The sequence below is a fragment of the Zonotrichia albicollis genome, chromosome 33 (assembly GCF_047830755.1).
Source record: "Zonotrichia albicollis isolate bZonAlb1 chromosome 33, bZonAlb1.hap1, whole genome shotgun sequence".
In the NCBI taxonomy this organism is placed as follows: Eukaryota; Metazoa; Chordata; class Aves; order Passeriformes; family Passerellidae; genus Zonotrichia; species Zonotrichia albicollis.
This window is the reverse complement of record NC_133851.1, coordinates 799,244-817,339: the sequence shown is the minus strand read 5'-3', so window position 1 is coordinate 817,339 and position 18,096 is coordinate 799,244. Positions and strand designations below refer to the sequence as shown.

The 18,096-nt window shown below is 63.1% G+C and overlaps 1 protein-coding gene across 4 annotated transcripts; it reads left to right on the top strand.

The window, feature by feature from the left end:
• The first annotated feature begins 3,835 nt into the window (after positions 1-3,835).
• RAPGEF3 (Rap guanine nucleotide exchange factor 3) lies at positions 3,836-17,647 on the top strand. 4 transcript variants are annotated; one of them, XM_074530750.1, is made up of 27 exons: positions 3,836-4,239; positions 8,701-8,754; positions 8,969-9,075; positions 9,149-9,270; positions 9,343-9,517; positions 9,685-9,769; positions 9,994-10,054; positions 10,160-10,236; positions 10,533-10,679; positions 10,751-10,860; positions 11,311-11,399; positions 12,468-12,546; positions 12,677-12,827; positions 12,912-12,994; positions 13,373-13,412; positions 13,701-13,782; positions 13,870-14,016; positions 14,095-14,192; positions 14,321-14,446; positions 14,788-14,969; positions 15,064-15,154; positions 15,408-15,458; positions 15,932-16,019; positions 16,100-16,164; positions 16,306-16,360; positions 16,719-16,790; positions 17,427-17,646. In XM_074530750.1, exons 1-27 carry the CDS (start codon positions 4,039-4,041, stop codon positions 17,543-17,545), a joined length of 2,757 nt encoding a protein of 918 aa, XP_074386851.1. In that variant the 5' UTR covers positions 3,836-4,038; the 3' UTR covers positions 17,546-17,646. The 4 variants fall into 4 exon arrangements, 3 of the variants coding, with proteins under 3 accessions (XP_074386851.1, XP_074386850.1, XP_074386852.1); XM_074530749.1 differs by having other exon boundaries at positions 11,308-11,399; XM_074530751.1 differs by lacking the exon at positions 15,408-15,458 and having other exon boundaries at positions 11,308-11,399; positions 17,427-17,647.
• Positions 17,648-18,096: the final 449 nt, after the last annotated feature.

Below are 18,096 nucleotides of genomic sequence, written 5' to 3'. Positions count from 1 at the left end.
CTTCCTTCCTTCCTTCCTTCCTTCCTTCCTTCCTTCCTTCCTTCCTTCCTTCCTTCCTTCCTTCCTTCCTTCCTTCCTTCCTTCCTTCCTTCCTTCCTTCCTTCCTTCCTTCCTTCCTTCCTTCCTTCCTTCCTTCCTTCCTTCCTCAGGAGCAGCTTCCCCTCCACGGCAGCAATTCCTGCCTGTGCTATCACCCGTGGAAAATCCAGAAATGAATCACGGCCAGGATTGGGGAACGCGGCTCAGATAATTCCTAAAGCTGTTGTTCCAACCCAATAAAACCCCGTGCAACAACAAGGGGCGTCCCATAATTTGTGTTAATTCCGGAATCGCTGCTAATTCCGGCCCAATTAGGAGATAAAACACGGCGCCGGAGCCGCTTATTAAATTACAAATCATCCCGGCTAAATCCGAGGATTATTTAACACCGAGGGTTTGGGGGAGCTGCGCCGGAATAACAATGTCAGGGGAGCAGGGGCGTTAATCAAAGTAATGAAAACATAAATTAGGGGAGGCTGGGCCAATAAACAGGAAATAAATAGGGTTGGAGGGAGAGAAATGCATAAAGCAGCAGCATTAAAGGATAAACCCGCAGTGTTGGGAGCGCTGTAAATTCCCAACCGTTTTCCCCAGGATTGGATTTTCGGGGCTGATTTGTGGCCGTGTCCCGGCAAACCGGGGAGATGATAAATACAGAGATTTCTGCACCCCCAGCTGCCACCAAACCCTCCTGGGGGACGCCCAGAGCTCCCAGGTCCCTCCTGGAATTTCTGCCCTGCTCAGGGATGAGACCTGGCTGCTCATTCCTGGGAAATGGAGCCAAAATAGGGGGTGGAGTGAAAATATTGGGGTTTAACTTGGGTTTCACTGTCTTCTGCCTTTGGGGGGCTGAAGGACGGGGAGTAGGTTCAGGTGGATCTGCGCACCCAGTTTAGGATCTGGGAGCAGGGTCACCGTTTGCTGCCCTATGAATCTGCAAATTCACTTTAGGATTTGGGAGCAGGGTCAGGTGGATCTTCAAACCCAGTTTAGAATTTGGGAGCAGGGTCAGATGGATCTGCAAACCCGGTTTAGAATTTGGGAGCAGGATCAGATGGATCTGCAAACCCAGTTTAGAATTTGGGAGCAGGGTCAGGTGGATCTGCAAACCCGGTTTAGAATTTGGGAGCAGGGTCAGATGGATCTGCAAACCCAGTTTAGAATTTGGGAGCAGGGTCAGGTGGATCTGCAAACCCGGTTTAGAATTTGGGAGCAGGGTCAGATGGATCTGCAAACCCAGTTTAGAATTTGGGAGCAGGGTCAGGTGGATCTGCAGACCCAGTTTAGGATCTGGGAGCAGGGTCAGCATTTGCTGCCCTATGGATCTGCAAACCCAGTTTAGAATTTGGGAGCGGGATCAGATGGATCTGCAAACCCAGTTTAGAATTTGGGAGCAGGATCAGCATTTGCTGCCCTATGGATTTTTTTATCCCTTTAGGATTTGGGATTTTGGGAAGAGATTCCTACCAGGAGGGCGGAGAGGCCAGAACTGCCCAAAGCCAGCAGGGACCTGCCATTAATTAATGATTGTCCAAGGGAGCCGAACGAGCGGGGTTAAAGGAGCGATAAGAGGGTGATAAGGCAGAGCTGGCGGCTGCAGCCCCCGGGAAGGGCCGGGATCGGTGACCCCGCACCTGGAGCGGGGTGAGGGACCGGGGACACCCCAGGGACACCTCGGGGATGTGGGAAATGCATTTGTGGATAATTTGGTAGGTCAAGAAACGCTTATGTTATGTATTATAATTGCATAATATATATAATTATATAATATATATAATTATATAATATATATAATTATATAATATTTCTATAATTAATATGTATAATTTATATATTTCCATACGTATAATTATATAATATTTTAAATATTAAAATTATACAGGTTCTATTTTTACATATTAAAATTTAAAGTATACTATATTAATTGTACTGTATTAATTGTACAATATTGATAATACAATATTTATATTATATCATATCATATCGTATCATATCATATCATATCTTTTGTATTGTAATTAAGAAATAGTCGGCTTTTGATTGTGAGAGCGTGAATTATAACATCTGTACTGTCTCACCCTTCTCACAGGACTAAAAATAGAAAAATGGGAATGAGGGGTGGGAAAGGAAAAGGGTCTGAAATGGGATTGGGGATGGGAATGGGATGGAAAGGGTGGGATAGGATAGGGTGGGATAAAATGGGATTGGATTGGGATGGGAAAGGATGGGAAAGGATGGGATAGGATAGGGTGGGATAAAATGGGATTGGGCTGGGATGGGATTGGAATGGAATGGGATAGAATGTGCTGGGATTGGGTTGGATTTGAGTGGGATAGAATGGGATTGTAGTGGGATAGGAAAGGGTGGGATAGGATGAGATTGGGATAGGAATGGGATTGGATAGGGTGGGATAAAATGGAATGTGATGGGATGGGATTGGGATAGGAATGGGGTTGAAATGGGGTGGGATGGGATTGGGATAGGAATGGGGTTTGGAATGGGATTGCAATGGGGAACATTGGAATAGGCGTGTGGTTGGAATGGGGTGGTGGAGCCTCATCCCAAGCAGGAACCGCCCGCAGTCCCCCCCGGGGCCCGGGCAGGTGCCTCTCCTCTCCTTGGGCTGCCGGGGTGGGGCTGCCCGGGCTCTGCTGCCTTCCTCAGCCTCTTCCTCCTTCCCTTAATGAGCTCTGATTTGCATGGGGGGACGTGTCTGTGCACGGATCCCGGGAGCCCGGCCGAGGGGAGCCCGGCTGGAAGAGCCCCAGAGCAGCTCCTGGGGAGGGGGGACTGAGCCCGGGGAGGTTCTGGTGGTCTCAGAGCCCCCCAGGAATCCCAGGAAAAATCCCAGAGGCAACAGCAGAGGGACTGGGAGGAGGAAGGCCAGGATCTGTCCTCAAGGATGCGCCCAAGGGAGGCCCCAGCTTGGAGGGACAGATTTGGGGACCCCGGTGTGACCCCCAGAGCCGCTGGGGTGCCTGGGCAGGAGGGGCAGCAGGGGAGGCTCAAGGCTCTTCCCCAAATTCCTCGAGTCCAGCTGAGGATTCCCATCCCTGCTCCAGCTGGGGTGGGGGCCGGTTTAAAGGCAGATTTGGATTTTAAAAATCGGGATTTATTTCAGAAGTAAAGGCTCCTTTTGGCAGAAACCCCTTTCCTTTTTGGCCAAAAAACCCAGTAAAAGCTCTCCCAGGACTGCCGGGCCCCACCCCAGCTTTGCTGCTCCAGCTGGGGGCTGGGGGCCACCTCCCCAGTATGAACCACTTCCAGTACAAACCATTCCCCGTACAAACCATTCTCAGTACGAACCATTCCCAGTACGAACCATTCCTAGTATGAATCATTCCCAGTGCAATCCATTCCCAGTGCAATCCATTCCCAGTACGAACCATTCCCAGTACGAACCATTCCCAATATAATCCATTCCCAATACGAACCATTCCCAGTACAAAGCCCTTCCCTCTTCCAGCCTCTCTGGGTCCCCCCAGCAGTCAGGGCAGTGCAGGGGAGCCCCCCGTGACCCCCCAAACCCCCGGGCTTGAGGTGCTCAGGGACTCCTGGAGACCCCCAAAACCCAGTCCCGGAGTTCCCGGGGGTCCCGGGGGTCCTGGGGATCCCGGCTGTGCCTCCCCCATGGCCGAGGGCGGCTCCCGGGGGTCCCGGGGGTCCCGGTTGTGCCTCCCCCACGTTCGAGGGCGGCTCCCGGGGGTTCCAGAAGGTCCCGGGGATCGGGGCTGTGCTTTCCCCATAGCCAGGGGCGGGTCCCGGGGGTCGGAGCTGTGCCTCCCCCACGGCCGAGGGCGGCTCCCGGGGGTCCCTCCCGCCGCAGGTCCCGGTGCGGGGCCGTGGGAGCCGGGGAGGGGCCGCGGGCGGAGCCGCCGTTCCCGGGGCGGGCCCGGCGCGGCGGCGGCGGCGGCGGAGGAGCCGCTCCCGAGCCCGGCCCCGTCCCGAGGAGCCGCGGAGCAGCCCCGGGGCCGCCATGGCCTCGCCGCCCCCCGCCGCATGAAGGTGCGCGGGGCCGGGCCGGGGGCGGCGGCCGGGGGGGCGCGGCGAGCGGGGCTGGAGCCCCCCGGGGGTCCCTCAGCGGACGGAGCGCGGCTCCCGGGGCTGCTCAGGAGGATGCACTTGTTCCGGAGCTCCAGCTACGACGTGCGGCTGGAGGGGGCCGGGGGGAGCCTGCCCCGCATCCAGGGCATCCGCTGGGTGAGTGGGGAATGGGGGGAGCGCGCCCCCAAATCCGCTGAGTGAGTGAGGGGAGCGCGTCCCCAAATCCGCTGGGTAGGGGGGAGAGCGTGTGCCCAATTCCTCTGGGTAAGGGCGGGGAGCGCGTCCCCAAATCCGCTAGGTGAGTGGGGCCGGGGGGAGCGTGTCCCCAAATCCCCATGGTCAGTGGGGCCGAGATCTCCCCAGCCCCGGGAATTTGGGAATGAGAGGAGGGGAGAGAGCCCAGGAGTGCAGGGAGCCAGGTGAGGGTGGAAGGAGCCAGGTGAGAGCACGGAGAGTGAAGCCAGGCGTGCGGGGAGTGAATCCAGGCGTGCAAGGAGCCAAGTGAGGGTACGAGGAGCCAGGTGAGGGCACAGGGAGCCAGGTGAGGGCATAGGGAGCCAGGTGAGGGCACAGGGAGCCAGGTGAGAGCACAGGGAGCCAGGGAGGGCACAGGGAGCCAGGGAGGGCACAGGAAGCCAGGTGAGGGTACGAGGAGCCAGGTGAGGGCACAGGGAGCCAGGGAGGGCACAGGGAGCCAGGGAGGGCACAGGAAGCCAGGTGAGGGTACGAGGAGCCAGATGAGAGCACAGGGAGCCAGGTGAGGGTACGAGGAGCCAGGGAGGGCACAGGGAGCCAGGTGAGGGTACGAGGAGCCAGGTGAGGGCACAGGGAGCCAGGTGAGAGCACAGGGAGCCAGGTGAGCTCACAAGGGCCAGGTGAGGCTGCAGGTGAGCTGCGCAGGCTGGGACGGGCAGAGCGGAGCGGAACGGGCGGCCAGGCGTGAAGCGAGCCCGGTGCCAGGTGCCCGGCGGCGCATCCCAGCAGGAAGGACATTCCAGGGGCGGGGGGACATTCCGGGGACACGCAGCGTTCCCCACCCGTTCCCACAGCACGGATTTGTCCCCCTGGCTTCGCGACCTCCCCTCGCTGGCCCCAGGAGCTGGGGGGGTCCCGGGGGTCCCCGGCCCTGCTCTCGGCCCCTCCTTGTCCCCTCTCGGCCCCTCCTTGTCCCCTCCAGGCGGGGAGGTGACCCTGGAGCCCCGGCAGAGCTTCCGGAGCTTTGCGTCCTTCCCCTTCCCTCACTGCTTGGCCTGAGACTCTTTTCAAGAAAAATGTGGAATTATTTTAGGGGACAACTCCACTTTGGGCATTTCCATGCAGCACAGGGGCTCCCTCCCAGATAAGTTTTCCCTGTTTTTTCCCTTTCTTCCCCATTTATTTTTCTCTACAAAACTTTTATGAGCAGACTTTGGGGAGGGCTTTGGAGGGGCACTAAGGCTGGGGGAGCAGCAGGCCTGGAGCATTCCTGGGCTGAACTGGGATAAATCGCACCAGCCCTGGCAGCAGTGGCACCTGTGGCACGGCAGGAGTGTCCCCTCTGTGGGGACACCCGGGGATTGAGGGCACTGGAGCTGATCCCAGCAGGGAAAGGGGGATTTTGTCCCAGCACAGGCATTCCTGGGGCAGGTGAGGGGCAGGGAAGCTCCTCAGGAGTCACACAGGTCCCTTGTTCCCATCACTGGAAGTTCCTGGAAATTTCTCCTGGCTCCATCTCATCCCTCTCGGGGATCTGATCCCAGCAAATCCCTCCCTGCTCCAAAGGACAGCAGAGTCCCCAGGTGGCTCCGTCTTTCCCAGGGGACAAGTGCCACCGTGCCAGTGACAAGTGCCACTGTGCCAACCCCCACCATGTCCCTCGTGAGGACAGTGGAGCCAGAGCAGGTCCCTGAGCCCATCCCAGGGGGTGCCCAACCCCATCCTGGGGGTGCCCAACCCCGTCCTGGGGAATGCCCAGCCCCATCCCAGGGTTGCTGAGTTCATCCCGGGGGTGCCAAGCTGTGTCTCAGGGGGTGCCCAGCCCTGTCCTGGGGGTGCCCAGCCCATCCAGTGGATGCCCAACCCCATCCCAGGGGTGCTGAGCCCATCTCAGGGATGCCCAGCCCCATCCCAGGGGTGCTGAGCCCATCCCAGGGGTGTCCATCCCCATCCTGGGTGTATTAAGCCCATCCCAGGGGGTGCCGAGCCTGTCCTGGGGGATGCCAAGCCCCATCCCAGAGGTGCCCAACCCAGTCCCGAGGGTTGCTGAGCCCATCCCGGAATTGCTGAGCCCATCCCAGGGATGCCCAGCCCCATCCCAGGGTTGCTGAGCCCATCCCGGAGGTGCCCAACCCTATTCCAGGGGATGCCCAGCTCTGTCCCAGGGTTGCCCAGCCCATCCCAGGTGTACCAAGCCCATCGCGGGGATGCCAAGCCCCACCCTGGGGGACACTGAGCCCATCCCAGGGGGTGCCGAACCTGTCCTGGGGAATGCCAAGCCCCATCCCGGGGGTGCCCATCCCCGTCCCGTGGGATCCCAGCCCCGTCCCAGAGGATGCAGTGCCGAGCCCCGGCCTGCGGAGGCTGCGGAGGCTGCGGATGGGCGAGGACTTTCTCCGGAGCCCCGAGGCCCGAAATAGCCGCGCTTGTTTTCCTCGGCATCCCAAACAAAAGCGGCCGCGGGCGCGGAACGGCCGCTGGCGGCCTTGGCCGGGCGCCCGGCGCTGCCGGAATCCCGGAGAAAGGCAGGATCCCGGGGGCAGGAAGATGGAAAAGGCAACTCCTTAGGAAGCTGCTGGAGCCACGGAGTCACGGGGAGGGGGCTGGGGGCGTCCTGAGGGTCCTGACCCCGGGTGGGTGATCCAGGGAGGGGGTTTGGGGACAATGAGGGGGTTTGGGTGATTCCAGAGCAGTGAGGAATCCCGGGAAGGAGGAATCGGATCCTTGAGCGGGGTTTTGTGTCTCTTTCGGTGTCCTTGGAGCGCGGCCTGGCTCTGGGCCCCAAGGACAGAGGGGACAGCAGAGGGGGCTCTGTGCTGGGGGACAGCTGAGGCCATGTGGGGACCTGGGCAGAGGGACACCGGGGTGACACCTGGACCCATTTGGTGACACGAACCAGGAGGTGACAGGGACCTCCTGCACCCACAGAGGTGACACAAATCTCCTACACCCAAAGGGTGACAGGGACCTCCTGCACCCACAGAGGTGACAGGGACATCCTGCACCCGCGGGTGACACAGATCTCCTGTTCCCATGGGTGACAGGGAGCTCCTGCTCCCACAGGTGGCACCTCCATGTCCCCAGAGCAGCCCCGTGTTCCCAGCTCCTCCCGGCTCCTGTTTGCAAACATTTGCTCTGCTCGGCGCGGTTCCTGCTCGCTGCGGCCGTCACGGGGCTCGGCAGAGTTTGCAGAGCGCCTGAGTCACCGTGTCCCTGCCTTGGGGACACTGTGGCCAGCTCAGGAGCGGCGTCCTAGCCTTGGGGACACTGTGGCTGGCTCAGGAGCGGTGTCCCTGCCTTGGTGACACCATGGCCAGGTGACACACCTCCTTAGGGACACTGTGGCCAGCTCAGGAGCGGTGTCCCTGCCTTGGGGACACCATGGCCAGGTGACACACCTCCTTAGGGACACTGTGGCTGGCTCAGGATCGGTGTCCCTGTCTTGGGGACACCGTGGCCAGCTCAGGAGCCGTGTCCCTGCCTGGATGACACCATGGCCAGGTGACACACGTCCCTGCAGCGTTCCCAGAGCTGCTCGTGGCTCCTCCAATTCCTCCTGAGCCGTTGAGAAGCGCTGGGAGCAGGTGGAGGTTCACCTCGAGGATCATGCGCTAGTTAACTCCTGCACTAATTAACTCCTGCCCTCCTCAATTGGAAATCCATCCGGGATTGCCCCAATCTCCCCACCCACACCCCAGGAGGATCTCTGCAGATGCCAATTTTTGGGTGCCCTCCCGGGCTCTGTGGGACCCCCACAGCGGGGAAAGGGACCCCAAAACCCCCCATGGGGTGCCCCCCGTGCGGGTGGGCGTCCCTCGGAGGGTGCCCCGTGCCGAGTGAGCGCTCCCGGTGCCGGGAGCTGAACTGGTCTGACGGGTGCGGGCCGGGCTTGTTTATCCAGGGCCGTGGCCAGGAGGGGCCCGGGAGCCGCGGGGCCCGCGGGCAGCGCCGCCGCCGGGGCTCGGAGCTCGGAGCTCGGGCACCTCTGCCCGGCGGTGCGGGCGGGGCCCCGGGACAGGGGCTCGGCCCTCCGGGCGTTTGGTTTTACCAGGAGCATCCCCGAGGGGGAGAGCTGGGGGAAAATGAGCTGGAGAGGGGGACTGGGGTCAGGAAATGGGTGCTGAGGTCAGGATCTGAGTGCTGGGGTCAGGATTTGTGCGCTGGGTTCAGGATTTGGGTGCTGCATTCAGGATTTGGGATCTGGGTGCTGCATTCAGTATTTGGGTGCTGGGTTCAGGATTTCTGTGCTGGATTCAGGATTTGGGTTCTGGAGTCAGGATCTGGGTTCTGGATTCAGGATTTGGGTGCTGCCCCTCACCTGGTGAAGAGCTGGGGGTGCCAGGACCCCTCCCACGTGTGTGGGGTGATGGGGGCACAGCAGAGCCCCCACAAACCCCCAACCCCTCCCCTTTGGTTTTCCAGACCCCACTCCTGGACTCGGAATCCAGCCTGGACTATGGCCACAGCATCACCCAGGTGGGGGGGCCGGGGAAGCCCCCGGGGAGGTGAATTTGGGGAGGTGAATTTGGGGGGCTGAGGGCTGGAGCACCCCCATACCCTGGAGCCATTGGATTGCTCCTTAGGCTCAGCCATTCCTGGGGTGGACAATGGCAATCTCAGGGCACTGAGGGGACAGGTGACAGCCCAGCCCCCCCCACCATGATCTCCCTTGTCCCCCTGCCACCCTCAGGCATCCTCGGAGAAGATCTGGAGGGCGGGCAAGCTCCTCTTCGCCCACCTGAGCACCTCCCGGCCCGGCCTCATCCGCGACCACAAGCACCACCTGCGGCACCACCGGTGGGCTGGGGGGGACCCGGGGGGCTCCGGGGGGGCTGTCCCGGGCAGTTCTCACCCCCTGTGCCCCCTCCAGGCAGTGCTGCTCGGGGAAGGAGCTGGTGGATTGGCTGCTGAGCGCCGGCGCGGCCGTCCAGACGCGCGGCCAGGCCGTGGGCATCGGGCAGGTGCTGGTGGACAGCGGGGTGCTGACACACGGTGAGGGTTTTGGGGGGCTCTGGGGGGCTCTGGGGGTGCAGAACCGAGCTGAGGGCCGCTGTCACCCCGCAGTGAGGCAGGAGTGGCACTTCCAGGACAAGGAGACGCAGTTTTACCGCTTTGCCGAGCTGGAGCTGAGCCCCGAGCCCGGCGCGGGGCCGCGGGACCCCGAGGAGCTGCTGGAGGCTTTGGGGTTCCTGGCGCAGCTGGGCCCTGACGCGCTGCTCTCCATGGCCCTGCGCAAGCCGTGAGTGCCCCAGGGGCTCCTTGGCACCTTTTGGACCCTGCTCGGGGGGTCTGGAGTGCCCACGGGGCTGCTGAGGGTGGGGGGACCCAACAGAGTCACCCAAAGAGGGGAAGGGGCTGGGGAGGGGGGCACAGGGAGCCGCTGACCCCCCAGCCCCCCCCCCCCAGGCCTGCCCAGCGCACGCAGGACGAGCTGGAGCTGATCTTTGAGGAGCTGCTCCACATCAAAGCCGTGGCTCATCTCTCCAACTCGGTGAGCGCGGCCGTGTCCCCGAACCTGAGGGTGTCCCCTCACCCCCAAATCCTCCTGAACCCCATCAGCTCCTGTCCTGGCTCCCCAAATCCTTCTGCACCCCTTTCCTTCCATCTAAATATCCTCTCTGATAATTTCTATGCCTCCCTTGGCCCTTCCCTGCCATTCCCCATCCCCGTGTCCCCTGCTGGCCCAGCCGGGGTGACAGCGCTCTCCCCATGCAGGTGAAGCGGGAGCTGGCGGCCGTGCTGATGTTCGAGGGGCACCAGCGTGCAGGCACCGTCCGTGAGTCACCCTGAGCCCCCCGTGGGTCACACTGGGGTGTCCCCAGCGCGGGGACACCAGAGCTGTTCCCAAAATTGTGGATTTTCCCCCTTTTCCTGAGCACAGTGTTCAGCCAAGGTGACAAAGGCACCTCCTGGTACATCATCTGGAAGGGCTCGGTCAACGTGGTCACCCACGGCAAGGTGGGTTTGTCCCTGTGCTGGAGGGACACCTTGGGGACACCTCAATGTCACCATCCCTCACCTACCCAGGGCTTGGTGGCCACCCTGCATGAGGGGGACACCCCAGTGTGCTGTCCCCAGGGCTTGGTGGCCACCCTGCACGAGGGGGACACTCTGGGGACACCTCAGGGACACCCCAGTGTCACCATCCCTCACCCCTCTACGATGTCCCCAGGGCTTGGTGGCCACCCTGCACTATGGGGACACTCTGGGGACACCTGGATGTCACCATCCCTCACCCCCCGTGCTGTCCCCAGGGCTTGGTGGCCACCCTGCACGAGGGGGACGATTTCGGGCAGCTGGCGCTGGTGAACGACGCCCCGCGGGCGGCCACCATCCTCCTGCGCGAGGACAATTGTCACTTCCTGCGCGTGGACAAGCAGGACTTCAACCGCATCCTCAAGGTGGGCCCGGGGGGGATTCTGGGGGGGATTTTGGGGAATCCCGGCCGGGCTGATGACGGGATCGCCCCCAGGACGTGGAGGCCAACACGGTGCGGCTGAAGGAGCACGGCAAGGTGGTGCTGGTGCTGCAGAAGGACCTGCAGGGGGGCAGCGGCCAGGCGGCCTCGGCGCGGAGCAGCAGGTGACACTCCTGTGCCCCTGGTGGCAGATGACGCTCCGGTGCCCCTGGTGGCAGATGACGCTCCTGTGCCCCTGGTGGCGAGTGACACTCCTGTGCCCCTGGTGGCGGGTGACACCCATGTCCCTGTCCCCCTTTGGCAGGTTACAGCCCTGTCCCCGTCCCCCTTGTGGCAGGTGAATCCCCTGTCCCTGTCTCCTGAGCAGCAGGTGGCACACCTGTCCCTGTCCTCCTCATGGCAGGTGCCACCTTTGTCCCCTGAGCCACCCCTCTGCCCTTTCCAGCCTCCCTCAGGGCAGTTTTTGGGAGGAACAAGGGGACGAGGAGCAGGGACACCAGCCCGTGCTGTCACCAGCCCATGGTGGCACCAGCCCATGGTGGCACCGCTGTCACCAGCCTGTAGTGTCCCTGCCCATGGCCATGGTGTGACTCCGCCCCTCCTGTCCCCAGCAGGTACCTGGTGATGGCCGGGACACCTGAGAAGATCCTGGAGCACCTGCTGGAGTTCATGCGGCTCGATGCCACCCTCTACGACCCCGTGGGTAGGTGGGGGTGTCCCCCCTCTGTCCCCCCTGTGGGGGTGTCCCCGTGTGCTGGGGACTGTCCCAAAGCCACCCGGACACGGGGCTGGGGACAGGCGGGGGGAGCGGCACCAAGGGGGTTCCTCATTCCCGGTGTCCAACCCCAAATTCCGCTAAAAACCCCAAAAGCCGAGGCCGGGAGAGGGCGGCGGCTCCGGGCGGGGAGCGAGCGGCTCCTCTGGGCCGGGAGCGGCTCCTCGGCGCCTCTCGGTCTCCCTCTGCCTTCAGAGAGGAGAAACCGGGAGAGCCGGGAGCCAGGAGGTGTCCCCAGCGGGTCACAAATCCCAGGAGGTGTCCCCAGCGGGTCACAAATCCCAGGAGGTGTCCCCAGAGGGTCACAAATCCCAGCCGGGGACTTGGAGCAGATCCCTGGGATTTGTCAACCCATCCTGGATCCCGGGGATTTGTGATCCCACCCCAATGATCCAGCGCCTCCTGTGGGGTTTGGGAAGAAAATCTGCCCTGCCACCAGCGGGGTCCCCGTGGTGGGGACATCCCAGGACACCCCAGGCAGGGCACAGGGGATCCTTGGCCAGGTCCCCATGCCCCCACAGCACTGGGGACAGCAGTGACAGTGCCCTGTCCCTGGTGGGGACACCCAGGCCAGCCCAGCAGGGTACAGGGGATCCTTGGCCAGGTCCCCATGGTGGGGACAACCCAGGCAGGACATGGAGGATCCTTGGCCGGGTTCCCATGTCCCCACAGCACTGGGGACAGCAGTGACAGTGCCCTGTCCCTGGTGGGACACCCCAGGCCAGCCCAGCAGGGCATGGAGGTCCTTGGTCAGGTCCCCATGTCCCCATGGTGCTGGAGACAGCAGTGGCAGTGCCCTGTCCCTGGTGGGGACACCCCAGGCAGGGCACAGGGGATCCTTGTCCAGGTCCCTGTGTCCCCACAGTGCTGGGGACAGCAGTGGCAGTGCCCTGTCCCTGGTGGGGACACCCCAGGCAGGGCACAGGGGATCCTTGGCCAGGTCCCTGTGTCCCCACAGTGCTGGGGACAGCAGTGACAATGCCCTGTCCCTCACAGACACACTCCTAGGGGATTTCCTGCTCACCTACACCGTGTTCATGCCGACCTCGCAGCTCTGCCGGGCCCTGCTGCACCAGTATCCTTCTGTGTGGGACTGGGCCCCAAATCCCCTTCCAGCACCCTTGGGTGCATCCCCATCTCCCGGGTGCCATCCTGGGGGTCCCTGCCCCTCTCCACGTTTCACTGGTGCCCTTGACTGGTGCCAGTTTCCGCGCGGAGCCGCTGGAGGGCTCGGAGCAGGACAAGGCCTCGTACGCCCTGCGCAAACGGCGCAAGATCCTGCGGCTGGTCAGCCAGTGGGTGCTGCTCTACGGGCGGCTGCTGCAGGGCGACCGCAGCACCACGGCCCTGCTGCAGGTATGACCAAGGTGACACTGCCAGGGTGACACGGTGACACTGTGGGGACCACCTGTGCTCACCCCAGGCCCCCTGTCCCCGCAGAACCTGGCGGACCTGGCGAGCCGGGACCCTCAGCTGGGCGGGCTGTGCCAGGAGCAGGGCCAGGAGCGGCGGCGACCCCGAGCGTGAGTCCTCCTGGTGTCCCTCAATGTCCCCCCAATGACCCCTGATGTCCCCCAATGTCCCCTCGGTGTCCCCCGATGCCCCCCAGTGTCCCCTGATGTCCCCCAATGCCACCATGGGTGCCCTGGGGAGGAGCTTTTGGAGTGGCTCTGGTGCCACCTTGTCCCCAATGTGAGGGTTCCCAGACATGGGGAGGGTGGCACATGCAGCTGGGTAGGGCAGGGGGGCTTGGAGGTGGCCGAGGGGTGGCCTGGGGTGGCTGCAGTCCTGGAGGTGGCTGCAGTCCCAGGGGTGGCCACAGTCCCGGTGGTGGCTGGTCCCAGTTCTGTTCCCACCAGGAACGGCATCTCCATCCTCCCCCTTCCCTTCCCCTCCCGCAGGCTGGAGAACGGTGACGGCAGCGTGTCCCCCCAGCCCAAGGTAGGGACCCCCTCTGAGGGGTGACAGGGCAGGATCTGGGTCCCCTCTGCCCTTTGGGGACACGCCACAGGAGGGGTGGTGGCTGTGGCCGTGTCCTCCTGTCTGTCCCTCCTTCCCCAGGCACGGAGCTTGGGTCACACAGGACATGCCACAGCAGGGATGGTGGCTGTGCCCATGTCCTTCTGTCTGTCCCACCTTCCCCAGACCTGGAGCTGGGGTCACACAGGACACGCCACAACAGGGATGGTGGCTGTGGCCGTGTCCTCCTGTCTGTCCCTCCTTCCCCAGGCGCGGAGCTCGGGAATGTGGCTCGGGAGCCCCGAGGAGCCAATCCTGGACAGCACCTGTGCCCTGCGAGCGCAGGACAAAGGTACTGCCCCCTCAGCGGGACTGTCCCCCACAGCACGGGGACACTGAGGTCTCTTCTGTCCCTTTGAGGTCCCTTCTGTCCCCCCAGTGCCCTACGAGATCTTCAGGGCCGACCACTCGTGCCTGGTGGCAGTGCTGCCGGTCAACGCCGCCGTGCGGGATGTGCTGCAGGCGCTGGCGCCGCGGCTGCGCCGGGACCGGGAGCACGTCCTGGTCAGGGTGAACTCGGCCGGAGGTGAGGGGACACCCCGGGGTGGCCTTGTCCCCGTGTCTGTCCCCTCCTCTGTGTCACCCTGCCCTTCCCTCCGCGCAGAGCGAGCAGTGCTGCCGCAGGACGCCGTGGGGGTGTTCACAGCCCTGGGCCTCAACGAGAGGCTCTTTGTGGTCAGCAGGGACGAGCTGGGCAGCCTGGTGAGTGTGGGGTGGGGTCTGGGGTGGGCAGCACTGGGTGAAGCCCCCAGAGGGGTAGGGGGCTGCCATGCCTTGGTTTGGGGTCCTACTGAGAGCAGAAAGGGTCAGGGGTCCTGTCCTGCGCCCAGACCCCACACCCTGAGCAGCTGGGCCCCCACGCCGGCTCCTCGGACGCCCTGGACCTGATCAGCTCCAAGGACCTGGCCAGCCACCTCACCGACTACGACTGGAACCTCTTCAAGAGCATCCACCAGGTGTGGCCCGTGGTGGGAGCGGCTGGGAGGGGGGTCAGGACAGCCCTCACCTGCTGGGAAGGGGTTTGGGACACCCCTCGTCTGCCAGGAGGGGATCGAGACACCTCTCACCTGCTGGGACGGGGTTTGGGACACCCCTCACCTGCTGAGAGGGGGTTCGGGACACCCCTGACCTGCCAGGAGGGGTTCAGGACACCCCTCACCTGATGGGAAAGGGGCTCAGGACACCTCTGATCTGCTGAGATGGGGTTTGGGACACTCCTCACCTGCTGGAAGGGTTTTGGGACACCCCTGACCTGCCAGGAGGGCTCCAGGAGACCCCTGACCCGCCTCTCTCTCAGGTGGAGATGATTCACTACATCGTGGGGCCGCACAAGTTCCGCGAGGTGGCCACGGCCAACCTGGCGCGGGTGCTGCGGCGCTTCAACGAGCTGCAGTTCTGGGTGGCCACCGAGCTGTGCCTGTGCCCCGAGCTGGGGCGGCGCGCGCAGCTCCTGCGCAAGTTCATCAAGCTGGCGGCGCAGTGAGTCCCTGTCACTGTCCCTGTCCCTGTCACTGTCCCTGTCACTGTCACTGTCACTGTCCCCACGGCTGACCCGTCCCGTCCCCGCCTGCAGCCTCAAGGAGCAGAAGAACCTGAATTCCTTCTTTGCGGTGATGTTCGGTGTGAGCAACACGGCCGTGACTCGCCTGGCCAAGACCTGGGAGGTGACAGAGGGGGGACAGCGAGGGGAGAGTCTGGAGGGTGGGAGAGCCCCTGGGGAGGGACAGACAGGGGTCTCTGGGTGGGACAGACAGTGGGGATGGGACAGCCGGGGGTCTCTGCATGGAACGGGGGGGTCCCTGGGTGGGACAGGTGGGGGTATTTAGGAAGGGACAATCAGGGGTCTCTGGGAGGGGCAGCTGGGGGTCTCTGGGGTGGGAAAGGGGGGTGCCAGCTCCTGATCCCATCCCTACAAAGAGATTGCCCCACAAGATCCAGAAGCTGCATTCGGCTCTGGAGAGGATGTTGGTGAGTGCAGCCCCTCTGCCCTGTGCCCCCCTTTCCTGCCCCTGTCCCCCTTCCTGCCCCATGTCCCCCCTTCCTGCCCCATGTCCTCCTTCCTTCCCCATGTCCTCCTTCCTTCCCTATTTCCCCTTTCCCACCCCATGTCCCCTTCCCTGCCCCATGTCCCCCTTCCCTGCCCCATGTCCCCTTCCTTCCCCGTGTCCCCCTTCCTTTCCCATGTCCCCCTTCCTTCCCCATGTCCCCCTTCCTTCCCCATGTCCCCTTCCCTGCCCCGTGTCCCCCTTCCTTCCCCGTGTCCCCCTTCCTTCCCCGTGTCCCCCTTCCTTCCCCATGTCCCCTTCCCTGCCCCATGCCCCCTTCCCAGCGGGATTTGCCCCTGGAGCAATGGGGAGGGGGTCCCACTGTCCCCCCTGTCCCTCCCCACCCCCGTGTCCCCCCACTGTCCCCCCCACCCCCGTGTCCCTGCCTGTCCCCAGGACCCCTCGTGGAACCACCGTGTCTATCGCCTGGCCGTGGCCAAGCTGAGCCCCCCCATCATCCCCTTCATGCCCCTGCTGCTCAAAGGTGGGTCTCTGCTTTTGGGGACCCCCCGGGTGCGCCCAGCGCTCCCCAAGGACCCCGCTCTGACCCCCAAACCCCCCCAGACATGACCTTCATCCACGAGGGCAATCGCACCCTGGCCGAGAACCTCATCAACTTCGAGAAGATGGTGAGAGCGGGGCGGTGACCCCTCCGAAGGCCCTGCTGTGCCCTGCAGGCAGAGCTCTGGCACTGCCATGGTGGGGACAGAGATTTTGGGGAGCCAGGTGGGGCCAGGTGGCAGCAGGTGACCTCTGTGCCTCACCCACAGCACATGATGGCCAAGACTGTGCGGGTCCTGCAGCGCTGCCGGGGCCACACACATGGTGAGAGCCCCAGGGAGCTGGGGAGGGGGCTGGGAGGGTCTCCTAAACAGGGCTGGGGCCCTGGAGATGGGGCTGAGACCCTGGAGATGGGGCTGAGACCCTAAGGATGGGGCTGAGACCCCGGGGATGGGGCTGAGACCCTGGGGATGGGGCTGAACCCCTGGGGATGGGGCTGGAGCCCTGAGGATGGGGCTGAGACCCTGAGGATGGGGCTGAGACCCTAAGGATGGGGTTGAGACACTGAGGATGGGGCTGAGCCCCCGGGGATGGAGCTGAACCCTTGGGGACAGGGTTGACCCCTTGGGGACGGGGCTGAGACCCTGAGGATGGGGCTGAGACCCCTCTCTCTGCCCCCCAGCGCCGCTGTCCCCGCTGAGGAGCCGCTCCCCGCACCGGCCCGAGGACGCCAAGGCTGTCAGGATCTCCACGTGTACGTCTGGATCTTCTCAATCAGACCCCTAACCCAGCCCCAGGGGACCCCAACCCTCTGAGGGGGTCCCTGAGCTGGGGGAGAGGGGATGGAGATGGAAAGAACCATGGAAGGGTCCATGGAGAGATCCAAGGAGGATCCATGGAGAGGTTGATGGAGAGATCCATGGGGGGATCCATGCAAGGATCCATGGATGGATCTATGGAGAGATCTGTGGGAGGATCTATGGAGAGATCCATGGATGGATCCAGGAAGGGATCCATGGAGGGGTCCATGCAGAGATTCATGGATGGATCCATGGAGGGATCCAAGGAGGATCCATGGAGGGGTCCATGCAGAGATTCATGGATGGATCCATGGAGGGATCCAAGGAGGATCCATAGAAGGATCCATGGAGGGGTCCATGCAGAGATTCATGGATGGATCCATGGAGGAATCCAAGGAGGATCCATGGAGGGGTCCATGCAGAGATTCATGGATGGATCCATGGAAAGATCCATGGCAGGATCCATGAGCCAGTCCAGGGAGGTTTGGGGAGGTTTTGGGGTGACACAGGGGGTCCATGGGGTGATCCTGCAGGGATCCTGGACAGGCTCACAGGCTGTGCCCCAGCCTTGATCTCATCCTTCCCCACAGGCTCGGAGCAGTCCCTGAGCGTGAGGAACCCCGTGTCCACCTGGGCCTACCTGCAGCACCTGAGGGCCATCGACAGCCAGAAGGAGCTGCTGAGGCTCTCCCGAGAGCTGGAGCCCTGAGGGCAGCGGGGCTGGAGCCGGGACGGGGGCCTGGAATGGGGATGGGGGGTTCAGACCAAGGATGGAGGCCTGGAATTGGGATGGGGGCCCAGGATGGGGATTGGGGGTCCAGACCAAGGACGGGGGGTCCAGACCAAGGATGGGGGTCCAGAGTGAGGATGGGGGCCAGGAGTGAGGAGGGGGATCCTGAACCATGATGGGGGTCCAGAGCAGGGATGGGGGACCAGACCAAGGATGGGGGCCCAGAGCAGGGATGGGGACGGGGGCCTGGAATAGGAATGAGAGTCTGGAGCAAAGATGGGGGCCCGGAATGGGGACAGGGGACCACAGCAGGGGATGGGGGCCCATAGTGGAGATGGGGGGTCCAGAGCAAAGACGGGGGCCCAGACCAAGAATGGGGGGCCACCAGAACAGGAATGGGGGCCCAGAGTGAGGATGGGGTCCAGAATGGGGATGGGTGCCCAAAACAGGGATGGGGGCCCGGAATGGGATGGGGCCCGGAGCAAGGATGGGGGTCTGGAGCAGGGATGGGGGCCCAAAATGGGGATGGG

Bases quoted from the DNA above. Each gene is read 5' to 3' on its own strand.
- RAPGEF3 (XM_074530749.1), top strand. From the start codon at position 4,039: ATGAAGGTGCGCGGGGCCGGGCCGGGGGCGGCGGCCGGGGGGGCGCGG. The intron at 11,400-12,467 runs GTAGGTGGGGGT...TGTCCCTCACAG, and splicing joins CACCCTCTACGACCCCGTGG to ACACACTCCTAGGGGATTTC. The intron at 15,155-15,407 runs GTGACAGAGGGG...ATCCCTACAAAG, and splicing joins GCCTGGCCAAGACCTGGGAG to AGATTGCCCCACAAGATCCA.